This window comes from Eubalaena glacialis, chromosome 1 (genome assembly GCF_028564815.1).
Source record: "Eubalaena glacialis isolate mEubGla1 chromosome 1, mEubGla1.1.hap2.+ XY, whole genome shotgun sequence".
Taxonomy (NCBI): Eukaryota; Metazoa; Chordata; class Mammalia; order Artiodactyla; family Balaenidae; genus Eubalaena; species Eubalaena glacialis.
This window is the reverse complement of record NC_083716.1, coordinates 25,467,958-25,482,640: the sequence shown is the minus strand read 5'-3', so window position 1 is coordinate 25,482,640 and position 14,683 is coordinate 25,467,958. Positions and strand designations below refer to the sequence as shown.

Here is a 14,683-nt window from a genome sequence, read left to right as displayed (position 1 = left end):
ACTAGGGGGAGCTGTGTAGAAGTATGGAGTGGGGCCAGAGAATCAGTATTTATAGCAAAAGATCCCATGGATTTCTGATACAGGTGAGACTCTGGATTGACAGGTGGCAGAAAAGCAGAAAGAACTGAAGAAAATTGACCTTAGGGATAGGACGCCAGGGCATGACTGATCAGCCTGCGTATCTGCCCCAAATTATTACATGTATTGCCTAGATGGTCTTCAGTTTTCAGGTTGTTTCCCTCCTGAAATTCCATTAATCTGAAGTCCATTCACTGACTTAATAGTTAGCCTTTCCAAAAAATGCAGATACTTCTGTGAGAATTAAGGTGATATTAGTTGTGGATACTTTAGTAGGAACTGAAGAAATGGAAAATTTGGAGGTTACAGGGAGGTAGATTTATTTTTGGAGCATGCCCACTTTAGGTTTTAGAGGAAGTCTGGATAGGGTGGCCGTAGTCCAGGGCTTAGGGAGAGCAGTGTGAGAATACTGGAAGCCTAGAGAGTACAACAGTAAGAGGCTGAAGAAAGGTGATTGGAAAGTGCCAAAGATCAACTTAAAAATTCTAATGCACTTTGAATGTAGTATTTTCACATTCCCCTTTTGCTCCCTCTGCTTTCTAACCTTTTCCACCTATCAAAACTAAGTAATTATCTGTTCTGAATACTTACATGTTTACCAAGATGTATTTGTAGCAGTGTTATACTTCTGTTATTTCCCTTTGCTTTTAAAAAGCATTTGGATAACCAACTGAGGAATGAAGAGTTTGGTCTTGATAAAGAATTTTGGGCAATAGCTAACAGGGAGATCTGGTATTTTGGGAGTGCAGTAGAGGTGCTGTCTTTCTAGTAACTCTAAAATCACTCATCCATCTCTGGCCCTGAGATGGAAGAGGGCTGGTGATACTATTGTTGATGAAATGGATTTTGAATCCCAGTCCTAGCAGTGTTTAAAAGTTATCTGGGAGCCTTTCAAAATGAAATTCTCAGCCACCCTCAGACCTGTTGATTTAGATTTTCTAAGGGATGAGCCCCAGGAATTCATTTTTAATTGCTTTGTAAGTGTTTCTAAAACAGAAAAGCAGAGGTATCTGAGAACCTACAAGATAAAAAGAGGACAGAATGGTTAACATGTGAAAGTTGTACTAATTACTCTTTTTTGTGAATTGCTTGTTACCACTGGTGCCTAATTATGATGTGGTATCATAAAAATTCTACATGCACATCGTCAAAATGCATAATTTCACTTGAAAAAAATTTGATTTTATCTGTAAAATCATGTGAAAGTCAGATGAGGTGTGAGATGATATAATTGGTTTCAAAGTTGAGTCTTACTGCTTTCTATTCATACTTTATATGTGTAGTCTTCATAGTCTTCGTAGCTGTTCAGTTTCTTGTTCTTGTTTTTTTAAGAAGAAAATGTTTTCTCTCTCTAGTATTCCCCATATAAAGCCTAACTAAAATAAAATCTCACTCAGGAAACAAGAAGACAAAAGAAAACATTGAAGAAAACACGCAAATTTGTTGTTGATGGTGTCGAAGTGAGTGTAACAACATCAAAGATAGTTACAGATAGTGATTCCAAAACTGAAGAATTGAGGTTTCTTAGGTGAGTAGAGAAACAACATGATTTAAACTGGTTTTGTGACTTCTCAAGTCTCTGCAGAGTCTGAAGAATAGAGAAACAAGAGTAAAGTCTTGGCTAATTTTGGATTCTTGTATTACTTTTCCATTTGACAATAGATGTTAACTTTTAAAGTTTTTTTCTTTTAAAGCATTACTTCAAAGGTGTAACTTTTGCTGTCTTCCTCTATCATTGCCATTAAATTTTATCAGACGTCAGGAACTTCGGGAATTAAGATTTCTTCAAAAAGAAGAGCAAAGAGCCCAACAACAGCTCAATGGCAAACTGCAACAACAGCGAGAGCAAATTTTCCGGCGTTTTGAGCAGGAGATGATGGTAAAGTCTTGGAATTTTGTACCCTTTTCTTAATAAAGAAATTTAAGGCTTAGAAAAAACCCCACCACTGGCAGGTTTTAGAACTTGTTCTCTGATTACTAGATTTCTCTGGCTTTGTGATGTATTTCTCGCCTTTATCTCTTTGGTGTTTTAGATGCTTTCTTTTTTCTTCTCTTCTCTTCTCTTCTCTTCTCTTCTCTTCTCTTCTCTTCTCTTCTCCTTTTGCCTGACTTACAGTGTGGTGGATGTTTTCATTTTTCTCTGATTAAATCTGTCATGAAAACCTGGAATCATGAAGCTAGTAGATGGTTTGCAAAGTTCTTAGGTGTGCCTATTGCTGTATAACTTTTTATTGTTACAATTTGACCTCTCAGAATTAGAATCCAAGATTTAAACCAGTCTAGAGCAGTTGTCTTCAAACTTGCCTGAGTATTAGAACTTCCTGGGGAATTTTTCAAAATACACTTACTTCTCTAGCTACTACAGTTAAGCTTCCACATCCCTTTTCACAGCTGCTAGAGAAGTTAGTGCTGACTTGTAAAGGGTAATTGTCACCGAGTCTTTAAATTTTTACTTTGTGTCCAAAGTTGGAAAAGGAATTATTAATGTGATATAAAATTTCAGTAACTTATGTTGAACATGTAGCTTAATGTAGGTTAGAAAAAAGATTGTTTGAAATGTTACAGGATTCATAGTTGATTATAGTACTTACGTTTTTATAATTTTAAGTGGTAAGGATTGTTTTGTGCTTGGCATCGCTGATTACATATGTTGTATCATAACTGAGAATTCCTAAGAAAATAATGAACTTTTGTTCTCTTTGAGTATTTTTACAGTACTTATATTCTATTTTTTCAGAACCTTATAAAAACTGTTTCTCCCCCCCATATTTTCCAAAATATTTTGCTTTTTAATTTTTTTAAAAAGAAAACACCCTTTACAAATACTTAACTCTACCTGTGTCTAAAATTGCAATGTTACTCAAGTATTATATAAGCAGAAATCTTTTGTTGAGAGAGTAGATTTATAATTCTAAAAGGTTTATTTCAATGAAATATGATGTTTAAGAATCTTAATGAGGAAGGGTAAATTTGTAAATGACAAGTAATGGTACGTTTTTAAAATAGACTTCAAATGAGACCTTTGATTTATCAAAAATTTTATAGGATAAATACTGAAAATTTTCTTACTTTAGTACTTTGTAGCAACTGGATATTCTTCTAGATTGTCTAAAATTTTTGAACATTCTACACTTGTACAATAGAAAAAAGTGTTTTCCATATTAGAAAAAAATGAAATGCACATCTTTTTGAAAAATTTTTAAAACATATTTTAGTGCATTTGAACTTGTTCAGTATTGCGAAGGGTACGTATTACGTCACTCAATTTAAATGCCAGTTATGTGCTCTTAGTAAACGTCTTCAGTATAATGAATTAATATGAGCGTTAATGTTAAAGTTAAATGATCTTGAGCTACATCATTTTACAGAGCAAGAAACGACAATATGACCAAGAGATTGAGAATCTAGAAAAACAGCAGAAACAGACTATTGAACGTCTAGAACAAGAACACACAAATCGCTTACGAGATGAAGCCAAACGCATTAAAGGTGAACAAGAGAAAGAGTTGTCCAAATTTCAGAATATGTTAAAGAACCGAAAGAAGGAGGTAAGTGTAACTACTGTTTTTAATGTACACTTAAGACTGTCTAAGGAATTAAGATAATACTTGGTAGTTAAATGGCACTCATTCATTTTTTTTTTCGGTCTTCCCAGCAGTTAGGTAGGGCAGTAGTAAGGTCAGATGTTCTCTCATTTTACTGCCAAGAAAACTGGAGTAGAAGAGGTTTTAATGGCCTGTTCAAGTTCACAAACTATTACTAAATGTCCAGCTAACCCTTGAACCAAGTCTTCAAATTGAGTCTAATCCATTTTCCTTTGAACCTATCACTCCTCCTTTTTTAATGCAACATTTAAGGCCTGACATAGTAATGTTCTTTTTCAAGAAAACATACTATGTTCTGTTTACAGGTGGCAATAATAATTCATCTTAATATTTATTTGCAATATTTAATTCATGCTTAAAAATTTTTTTTTCTCTTGATTAGCTTGATTACCTTTCTTGGACTTTGTGTCAAAACAAAAGCTGAGTAACCTGAAATTTGAAATAATATCTTTAAGTTTATCAAATTGTGAGATACTTTGAACAATCACAGGTAGAAAATATCTGTAAAGTCATTTGATTATAATGAATTTTTTCATTTTTCCTGAAATTGTTCCATATTGTCATAGAATCTATTTGTGGTATTATTTACTATGAAAGATTGTCATTGTTTCAGAAAGAGGATTAACATATTGTATTAGTGTGTGTTTTTCTTCCCCAATTAAACTAACACTAAGAGAGCTTTTACATATTATCAGTTTTGAGAGATAATTTTATAATTTATTCTGTTCCTTTAGTATAAGAGGAGAATTTATCTTTTCATGATATGAAAGACCCCGGGACAATATTATGATCAGTTTTATTAGTTTTGGAACACACTAATATCAACCAAACTAGTGAATACATTTTCACTTTTGTTGCATGTCCCAAGTACTCAGATTCATTGATTTTAACAATGAAATTATGCAGATAATGGAACATCATTTTGCTGAACTTGAGGATCTGCTTTAAAAAGGATAGAATCAAATGTTAATAAATACAGTGCATTCTATGATTTCTTTAGGTAAAGATGAATGAAATGGTATATAGCCTTTTGATGTGGCTACCATTTCTAAAAATTACTGTTTTATTACTGTTTATTATATTTTATATAGAATTGCTCTATATACCATGATGTATGACTTTACTGTATTAACTAAATGTTAATTTTCTTGAAACCGTGAGTAGTTTTAAGAGGTTATTTTTTAATATCAGGTTAAATTTTAAAATTTTTGTAGGTAAGTATATGATTTAATTATAGATATCTAAAAGTTTCTAGTTATTGTTACTGTTTTGGACTAGGAGAGGTTTAGCCAGAGAACATGTTTGAGATAGTGATATGCATATTTTAAATAATTCTATTCTATATTTTTTTCCTTATCGCTAAACTTCTTGCATTTGGGGAGCCTCTTCTTTTTCATGGTGATTTGGTTTCATGAGAGATTACTGATGGGAAATTTTAAATACACTATGTTAAATCAAAATCAGTCTCTTTCACAGACCATCAATGGCGTGTGGTGATTTGGAATCTGGTTGCTTTTGGTGCTTCTACTTATAAACACATGATCGTTTTTCATAGTTGGATTACAGATCTATTGTTAGGTGGAATACCTATCTAGGGTTTTGAAACGATTGAAAGAAGGAGCTCTAAAATACACTTCATTTTATAATATACTTTATTTGGTATAATAAATCATAGCATATAAACTTATTTTATGAGGGGTTATATTACTGATTTTAAAGCTGACAATTGATTTTGGCTTAAATTATCAGCAAAGGAGAATGTTTTTCTAATCTAATCCCAAAATCATCAGATGTGTTCATTTTTATCGCACCATATATAAAATAGTTTATTATGAAAAAAGAAAACTTAGTGTCCTTTTGTCTCTCCTTTGTGAATTCTAATGCTTACTTTCCCTTTTGTTTTTCTTTTGATCTCATTAAGTGGATTTCATTTAGAATTATTTCATTGGTTTTATCAAGCCAATTACGAAATTTTGCAGTTTTATAAATGAGTGGCATTTGTTTTCCTTATATCCAATATTTCAAACAATGTCAGTAGATACGTTTATAATTTTATGATCTTTCAAGGTCAGTTGAGTTTATCACCTTTAGTTCAGCGTTAGCGTTGCAAGTAATTCTTTACTGATTGTCTTTGGATCTAAAGAGAGAATGATATGTAGGGATAATTAAGCAACTAATTTTCCTTATATGGTGTAATGTCCCTTTCTGCGCTGAGATTAAGCATGTTCTATCCTTTCATTCTTTTTCACCAAACTAACACCTATGCTAATGCATGTTGAAAGGAGCTTTTTAACAGCTTTATTTGACTTGTAGCTTGTCTGCTCACGTAAATGCTTGCTGTGGAGAAAGTGTTTTTCCCCACCTCCTGCATGCTTATACACTGTAGGTTATAAATGAAGTGGAGAAAGCACCCAAAGAGCTGAGAAAAGAGCTCATGAAACGCAGGAAAGAGGAGCTTGCACAAAGCCAGCATGCTCAGGTAACAGCAGCAGCTTAACGCTACTAAAAACAGAAAGTGGCAGTATTCTCACAGCTCAGTAAACCATGGTTGAGAGGGTAAATTCTGTACTTATTATATGCTGTTGACGTCTCCTCATACAAAGGTTCCCAGGGCATTCTTTATGTAGTACTAAATTCACACTAATGGTGACATTTAAGTTGCTAACATGAAATTAAGTGAAATGTTTGGAAAGCTGACTCCAGATGAAATAAACATGTATGTTAATGTATAATCCACTCTATTCTTATTTTAATCATGATGGAAGCTTATATTTAAGTGGTAATGTCAATGGTTGATAGAAGATTTTTAGGGCAGAAAAATATAGAGGGTGAGTATATAAGCTTTGTGCATACAAAAGGAATGCATATTTAAAAGGCCATTAATTCGGGAGTCCCCTTATGGCCTGGTGGTTAGGATTCCGGGCTTTCACTGCTGTGGCTTGGGTTCCTTCCCTGGTCGGGGGAACTGAGATCCTGCAAGCCTGGTAAATGGTAATGTTAAATGGTAGATCAAACACTTATTACTGTTAAACTCAACAATATAAGCAACTTAAAACCAGATTTTAAATATTAAGTATGTTGTTTTTCTTTTTGATTCAGAATCCAGCAGTTACAAAAATAAACAGTTTTTACCTATATAAACCTGATTCTAGGTTATGATAAGGCTGAGCCAATTGATGGGTGAATTCTCTACAAAATAGATAAGTTGGTATTTTCAACAGATTTTTCTAGAAGTATCTCACATGAGTATGAGGTTTTTATACTTGGGATCACCTTTCTTTTAATTAAGCTTGCACTCAGCTGGGAGGCAAAGAGAGAAGTGAGCTCAGTTTGTAGTTACAGATGTTAATGAAAGGAAGAAGAGACATGGATTATTTATTTGTTGCTTTAAATTATCTTTTTAATGTGGGTTTTATGTAATGTAAAAAGTGGTTCCCAGACTTTTGAATTTTATAGATTCATGAAAAGAAACATAGAAGCAACAAAAACCTTTGGGGGGGCATGACAAATGGGTTGCCATTAAAAATTTTTTTGTTTTTGTCAAGGAAGGTTATTTGAAACTGCCATTTATTTGTCACCATCATTTCAAAAGAGAGATTATTTTAACACCATGAAAAATAAGGAAACTATCTCAGAATTTAAAATTTTAATAAAACTAGCCTATTTGAATAAATTTAGTTGTTTTTTTTTCTTCCTGTGAGCCAATGAAAAATTTTGTCTTGGCCTGGTATGGGAATTACTACAAGCACACCTCGTTTTATTGCTCTTCACTTTATTGCGCTTTTGCAGTACTGTGTTTTTTACAAATTGAAGGTTCATGCAGCCCTGCATTGGGCAAATCTGTCAGCACCATTTTTCCAGCAGCTTTGCTCACTTCGTGCCTCTGTGTCACATTTTGGTAATACTCACAATATTTCAAACTTTTTCATTATTATATTTGTTATGATGATCTGTGATCTTTGATGTTACTACTACGACTTGCTGAAGGCTCAGGTGATGGTTAGCATTTTTTTAGCAATAAACTACTTTTTAATTAAGGTATGTATGTTGTTTTTTTAGACATAATGCTATTGCACACTTTAATAGACTATAGCATAAACATAGCTTATATATTTGGGAAACCAAAAAATTCGTGTGACTTGCTTTATTGCGGTGGTCTAGAGCCGAACCTACAGTATCTCCAAGGTATGCCTGTAGTTAAGGTGATAATAGCAAACACAGCATTTACTATATGGCACATACTGTTCTAAATGCTTTACCTATATGAACTCATTTAACCTCACAACACAGGAGGTAGTTACTCATATTACCGCCATTCTACAGGTGAGGGAACTAAAGCACAGGAGGTTGAATGACTCTCCCACGTTCACACATTTGGTTAGTGGTAGAGCCAGAATTCTCATCTAGGCAAGTTTGGCTCCATGTTTCATACACTGAGCCACTGCATCATACTGCTTCTTTATTCAAGCTACCCTTTCTGTGCCTAATCTAAACTCTTATTGGCTTGGTCCAGTGGTTGTTGGCCATGTCTTATTAATAGGTGAAGAGGAAATCCTTGCTGGCCACACATCGATTTTTGGGTAATTTGGATTTCAAACCAGAAGATAACAATTTGGTTTTTGCCTTGTAAAGGAATGTAAAGTTTTTAATTCCAGAAGGTAAAATGTCAGACTCCAGAGTTGAAATTGAGAATTTAGTGTTGAATGGTAAGTGATCCAATGCTTTAATAAAACTTTGTAGGTGATTTTTCATATAATTTGAGGGGCTAGCCTGTATTTTCCAACTAAAGCTGAAAGAAATAGTAAATTTCTATCTGTAAATTTAATGAAGAATTTAGTAATCTAACAAATTTCAAAAGTATTTCTATTTAGCTACCACTTTTGATGAAGGTGTTAACACATGATAACTTGAGTCTAATATTTTAAACTTTTTAAAGACTTTATGAATAATAGCCATATGGTCATGGAACTAGAATGTATTTGATCATCTAGTCCAGTGGTTTTCAAACTGTACTCTCAGGAGCTCTTGAGTTTGGAAGAAGCATCTCGAGAATCCTTCAAAAAGTGAGGACAGTAGGGCTCTGGGCCCCTGCTTCCAGAGCAGGACCACTTTTCATCTGTTTTATAAACTGAGATTGTTTTGGTGAGTTTTTTAAAAAGAGAGTTCAACTGGTTTAAAAAACAATGGCAGCAAACTAGAGTTTGGAAACCACTGATCTAGTTCAAATCCTTCATTTTACAGATGAGAAAGAGACCCCTTTGTTAAGTGACTTGTTCCAGGCCTCAGGAAACTCTGCGTTTGTATAATTATTCTTTCCATTTACAAAAAGTCATTCAGCTCTATTCTTACCTGGGAAGTGCGTTGTATTCTGATCCACAGGGCGTTGCTCAGGTCATGATTCAGTCTTTTCAGTTGTCATCTTGTGCAGTCTTCAACGCCCAAATGCAGGACGTAAGTCCCGCGTGCCTTGTAGGAGGGTGCCTTCTTCTGTTTTACCTGCTTTTTCTTTGGCTCACATGTGCCTTTTCATTGTTAGCTTCATTTGTTGTAAATCTAGAAGATTGATAGATGATAATGTCAGTGATGACAATAGTAATAACCTGACATGAACTTTATAGTACAGTATTCTTTGAGGAGTTTTCACATTTGATTCTCGTTGCCAACCCCTAATATAGGTATGGAGTGTGTCTGTTTTACAGATGAGGAAATCGAGGCACAGAAGACTAAGTGATTTGCCTAAAGTCACAAAAGAGATTAGTGGTAGAGCTGGAACTAGAACACTTCTACTACAGTGTTCTTTTTTCTGTCTACACCACCACAAATTTTAATCTGAGATTTTTATCTTTTTCAAGAAATATCTTCTCAATAGTATTTTACGAACTTTGCACATGTGAGAAATTGAATGCTGTGGTTAGATTTTTATCTTCGTGTGAAGTGACATTTTGATTGCATATATGTTTATGTAGATGTTTTAATTATGGATATGGTCAGAAAAGCCATGTTAAAAGTGGTGATTTTAGTTCCATTTAGTTTTCACTGTTCAAATTGTCCATAATGAATGGTGGGTTGCTATTCTCCATGTTGCAGTTTTAAATTAAGTCTGGAATTCCAGGCTGTATTCTTTCTCACGGTTTCTATAGGGAAATGACTAGCTTATTTAACACTGTAATTTTTGTTTGTGATGTTTGATATACACAACGGGAGTAGATAGAATACAGCTTGATTTCAACCCCCTCCTTCCCCCCTCCTGAAATTATTTATTTATTTATTTATTTATTTATTTATTTATTTATATTATTGTCAGCCATTGGACTATATAGTTTTCTAAAAGAGTAGTCAAAATGTTAATTATTTTTTGACGAGAGGGTGAAATTATGAATAATGAACACTTTTCTGATCATTACCATTTTTAGCTTTTAAGTTAAAATGACCAAATGCTGTACAAATAGCGCCACATATCATAACCCTTTCTTATAGTTTTCTAGAACCCAAAGCTGTATTTTTAACGTTCACAGTTATCTAATAGGATAAAATTCCTTATCAGAATTAAAACTTGTACATTTAAAGGGCACTCATTTTACAATTTCTGTGTCCATTTTGAAATTGTTACTCCTAGTGATCAAATTGATCTGTTATTATTTTTTTAAATGAGTGTAATTTGTGCAGTCTTTTTGGAATGTAAAATCACTTTTCTTTTAGATCCTAAGAGTAATTTCTAATTACAGATTCCACTGTGAATGTATTATACTTGGCTTTTGAAGTTAGGAAATTTAATGAAAGCTCAGTGATATTAAATTTTCATTTCTTTTGTGGTAATAAAATATATTAATGTGTAAGGGTAGTTTTTGGCTTTAATATAAAAACAAATCAAATGTGCAATATTCTTGACTATGTAATCATCCACACTCTGCTTGATTATTCAAGTCCATAAGGCAGCTGGTGTCTTTGCAAACTCCGATGGTTAGGAAACACTTCCATACGTTGCCTGCCTTGACCTGTTGATCTTTATTTATCTTCTGGAGCAGCACAGTGCTAGTTCTGCCCACTTCTATATAACAGTCTTAGCTCCTTTTTCCTCTCATATACTGGCCGCTTCAGGGCATGCTTTTGTAGTTCCTTGTCATTCATTTTGAGTCTTGATTTCTGGACCCTTATTCCTTGCTTTGAGTTCTCTGTAGTTTACTTTTGAACTTTTCAAAGTATGTTACTAAGGGAAGGGACCCACTACTCTTTATATGGGCTGACAGATAAAACCAATTTGGGACAATAGAGTGGAAATTCCTTGAAGGCAGTACTGTCTTTTGTTAATTTTAGTAACCCTGTAAGTAGTAGAGTCCCCAGCATTTACTAAGTGCTTAAAAAAGGTTTTCTTTGACCTGAACTCTTATCTTGCTTAATTTAGACATAAATATAATAATATGACCAAAAACTGCATTGACGAGAAATCACGTTCACTTTTTTAGTGGCACTGGCTTATACAGTTGACCCTTGAACAACTCAGGTATTGGGGTGCTGACCTTCCGCGCAATTGAAAATTCACATATAACTTTACAGTTGGCCTTCCGCGTCCGTGGTTCCACATCTGGACATTCAGCCAACCATAGAATGTGTAGTACTGCAGTACATACTTAGTGAAAACTCCACGTTTAAGTGGACCCACACAGTTCAAACCTGTGTTGTTCAAGGGTCCACTGTATTTACCTTTTTTAGTTTCATATAAATATTTATTTGCCCCATCTTTAACACTTGATTTTTTTGATAAATGTAAATGTAATATTTATATTTATGATAATTTGGACCCATTATTTCTGTCCACACAGATTTTTTTTAAAGTTCTTTATGCAAACTAGTGGTAAAAATGTTGAACAAAAGAACACTTTTGATATATCTGCAGGTTATATTGTTTATTAAACAAGTTTGCATATAGAAATTTTACAATGAAATTAGAGAATCAATTTAATTTTTATTACAAATGATATTTACTGTAGGAAAAGAGAAGCTTGACAACTTATTTTGTTATAACTGCTTATAAGATAGGATGGAGATTTTTGCATCTCTTTAAATAAAACTCAAAAGCCTTATTCTAGACAGTTGAATTTAAATATTCATTGACTTTTTCTTTTATATTTTTCTTTGCTGTGATAAAGTGATGTAGGTGACTGTAGTCAAGTTGGCAATTGTAATTTTTTTTTGTATAAATTTGCTCAGCATTTATTATATCTACGGAACTGACAATGTGCGTGATATTTTTTTTTAACAACACATAAGTACATTTCCTGTCCCCAGTACATAAGACCATAGCTCAATAAATACAAAAGTACATGTTATTCCACTTGCAACTGGCAATTGTATTTTATAGAGACAGTTTATTAGTCTTTCTGCTACTGTATATTTGTATTTATGCTAAAATACAAATCATGATGTAGATGAGGCAGCAGCATTTGTGACAACAAATTAACAGGATGTCATGGATGGTAAGACCTGATTCTCACCTCCAGAGAAACAGTAGTAGGACAACCATCTTGAGGAACACTGCTGACTCACTCTTTGTGCACTGAAGACCAGGCTGGTAGTGATCCAGATCCTGTCAGACTCTGTCCAAGGCCTAAAAAATAGTTCCAAAATGGATCTTGAGGTTTTACATCTCTTAGATGTGCGAGAGGAGGGATTATGGGTGAAGTGCTGCTCAACCCTAAATTTCTAAATCTATACTCAAATTGATCAGAATACCCTTGAGCTAACCACAAACTGCTATAACAGCCAAGAGAGGGATGGAGAGCCAAACGTTTACTGGCAAAATTTGCATTTCTTCAGTTTGAGTATTGTTCCTTTCCTTCTGCAAATGTATAATCTAGCATAATGACCGTAAGTCACTTTAACCTTTCCTTTCCTTACACAGTAATTGAAGGATTTTTTTTCAAAGTATAAATTTGGCATTTGGGCAAAAATAGTATGTACTCAGTAAATACTGTTGAATGAATGAGTGAATCCCATACATGTTGGTAGAATTCTCTGATTATAAGGAATTTTGTTTGTAGAGTCATAAAATGTAACTCATTTTCCTATTTCTAGTTCACATTTCTCTAGCAATGCATTATTTCTCATTAAATCCTTAAAGTATTGTTCTTTTTAGGCACAGGCTAAAGATACAGAAACTGTCTTTCTCTGTTAGTGTAGCCATGGTATGGCTTCCTAACTCTTTATTAATAGAAAAATAGAGAGTTTAAAATCCCGGTATCTGTTTTACTTGTTTGCTCTTTATTGCCTCTCTTCCTGAAAGACATTTCTTGTTTATTCTTGTTTTGTCCACACTCTAGTGAAATGAACAGTCAGTTTTAGAAACTAAATTTATTTTTTTCCCAAAGATGTAGGGCATTTTAATTATGAGTGGGTTATGGACTTCTCTTGTATGTGTTATTCTTAATAGTGAGTTTAGAATATTATGTATTCTAGTACTTTCTTTCTGGGCTTGAATTGGGTGACTAATACATTTATGTTATATCTATACTATATAATTTTGGTGATTTTTAAATCTAGTTAACTTTAGAGACTTGGTTCAGAAATCTTGTTAATCACTAATATATACAGAGGTATAGATAAATGGATGTTTTGCTCAGTAGATACTTATTAACTGATGGTTAACTGTGTCTAATAGGAACAAGAGTTTGTTCAGAAGCAACAACAAGAATTAGATGGCTCTCTGAAAAAGATCATCCAACAGCAGAAGGCAGAGTTAGCCAATATTGAAAGAGAGTGCCTGAATAACAAACAACAGCTCATGAGAGGTATATGAAATTATGCAGCATATGTACATATATATCTCAAAACATTGCAGAGATATACCTTGGAAATTATTTGAATGTTTTCTTTTGCTAGAGTGGTAGAGGGAAAGATGAAGCAACTTAAAGTAAATAAGAGGAAAATACTTTATAAAATTAAGAAATACTGCAAGATACAGAACTCCTTTAAGGCAATAGAAGTGAACATAAACATATAATCCTTAAAACATCTTTTTTGTCCAGATGATGGTAGAAATATACCTGAATAATTTTATGTACTCATTATGCCTTACAATGTTGGTATACTTAAATTGGCTACGTGATAGAATGGAATTTTAAGCACTTATTTCCCCTAACAAATACCTTATATTTTTTTTCTTTCTCATTAAGATGATTAAATGGAATTTTGGTGTTGTGGGTAGGGCGTTCTCTGTTTACAGGACATCAGAACAGAACGGAAAGTGGTAAATGGATATTATCTTTATGTTGGTAATATTTCATTTATAGCTCAGAATGTCCGTGTGTATTAATTAGTGTATTAGAACACTTGTATGTAAATATTAAAATGAAGACCAAAGTACATTAGTAAAAAGAGCAAAGTTACATTTTGAAATTGCTTTCTTCTTCTAGCTAGAGAAGCTGCGATTTGGGAGCTTGAAGAACGACACTTACAAGAAAAACACCAGCTGCTCAAACAGCAACTTAAAGATCAGTATTTTATGCAAAGACATCAGCTGCTTAAGCGCCATGAGAAGGTTAATGAAAGGAAAATTTGTTCACTTTTTTGTTCATTTTAAAGTTTGCAGAGCTATTTATTTATTTATTTTAATTTATTATTTTTGGCTGTGTTGGGTCTTTGTTGCTGCGCGCGGGCTTTCTCTAGTGGCAGTGGGGGGGGCTACTCTGCATTGCGGTGCGCGGGCTTCTCATCGCGATGGCTTCTCTTGTTGTGGAGCACGGGCTCTAGAGCACACAGGCTTCAGTAGATGCAGGACATGGGCTCAGTAGTTGTGGCTCATGGGCTCTAGAGCGCAGGCTCAGTAGTTGTGGCACACAGGCTTAGTTGCTCCATGGCATGTGGGATCTCCCCGGACCAGGGATTGAACCCACGTCCCCTGCATTAGCAGGCAGATTCTTAACCACTGCACTACCAGGGAAGCCCAGAGCTATTTATTTTTGAAACTTATATTTTTTACAGAATAAAGTTTAGGTTTCCTTTCT

The 14,683-nt window shown here is 33.9% G+C and overlaps 1 protein-coding gene across 2 annotated transcripts in view; it reads left to right on the top strand.

Moving 5' to 3' along the window:
* The window catches only part of SLK (STE20 like kinase), a 55,725-nt gene that overhangs the window by 31,855 nt on the left and 9,187 nt on the right, over nucleotides 1-14,683 (top strand). The window contains exons 10-15 of one of the 2 annotated variants that reach the window (XM_061198037.1): nucleotides 1,476-1,606; nucleotides 1,834-1,957; nucleotides 3,447-3,626; nucleotides 6,070-6,162; nucleotides 13,339-13,468; nucleotides 14,093-14,217. In XM_061198037.1, coding sequence (XP_061054020.1) covers nucleotides 1,476-1,606; nucleotides 1,834-1,957; nucleotides 3,447-3,626; nucleotides 6,070-6,162; nucleotides 13,339-13,468; nucleotides 14,093-14,217 — 783 coding nt within the window. The remainder of the gene's footprint in view (nucleotides 1-1,475; nucleotides 1,607-1,833; nucleotides 1,958-3,446; nucleotides 3,627-6,069; nucleotides 6,163-13,338; nucleotides 13,469-14,092; nucleotides 14,218-14,683) is intronic. The other variant, XM_061198107.1, reaches the window with a different exon arrangement.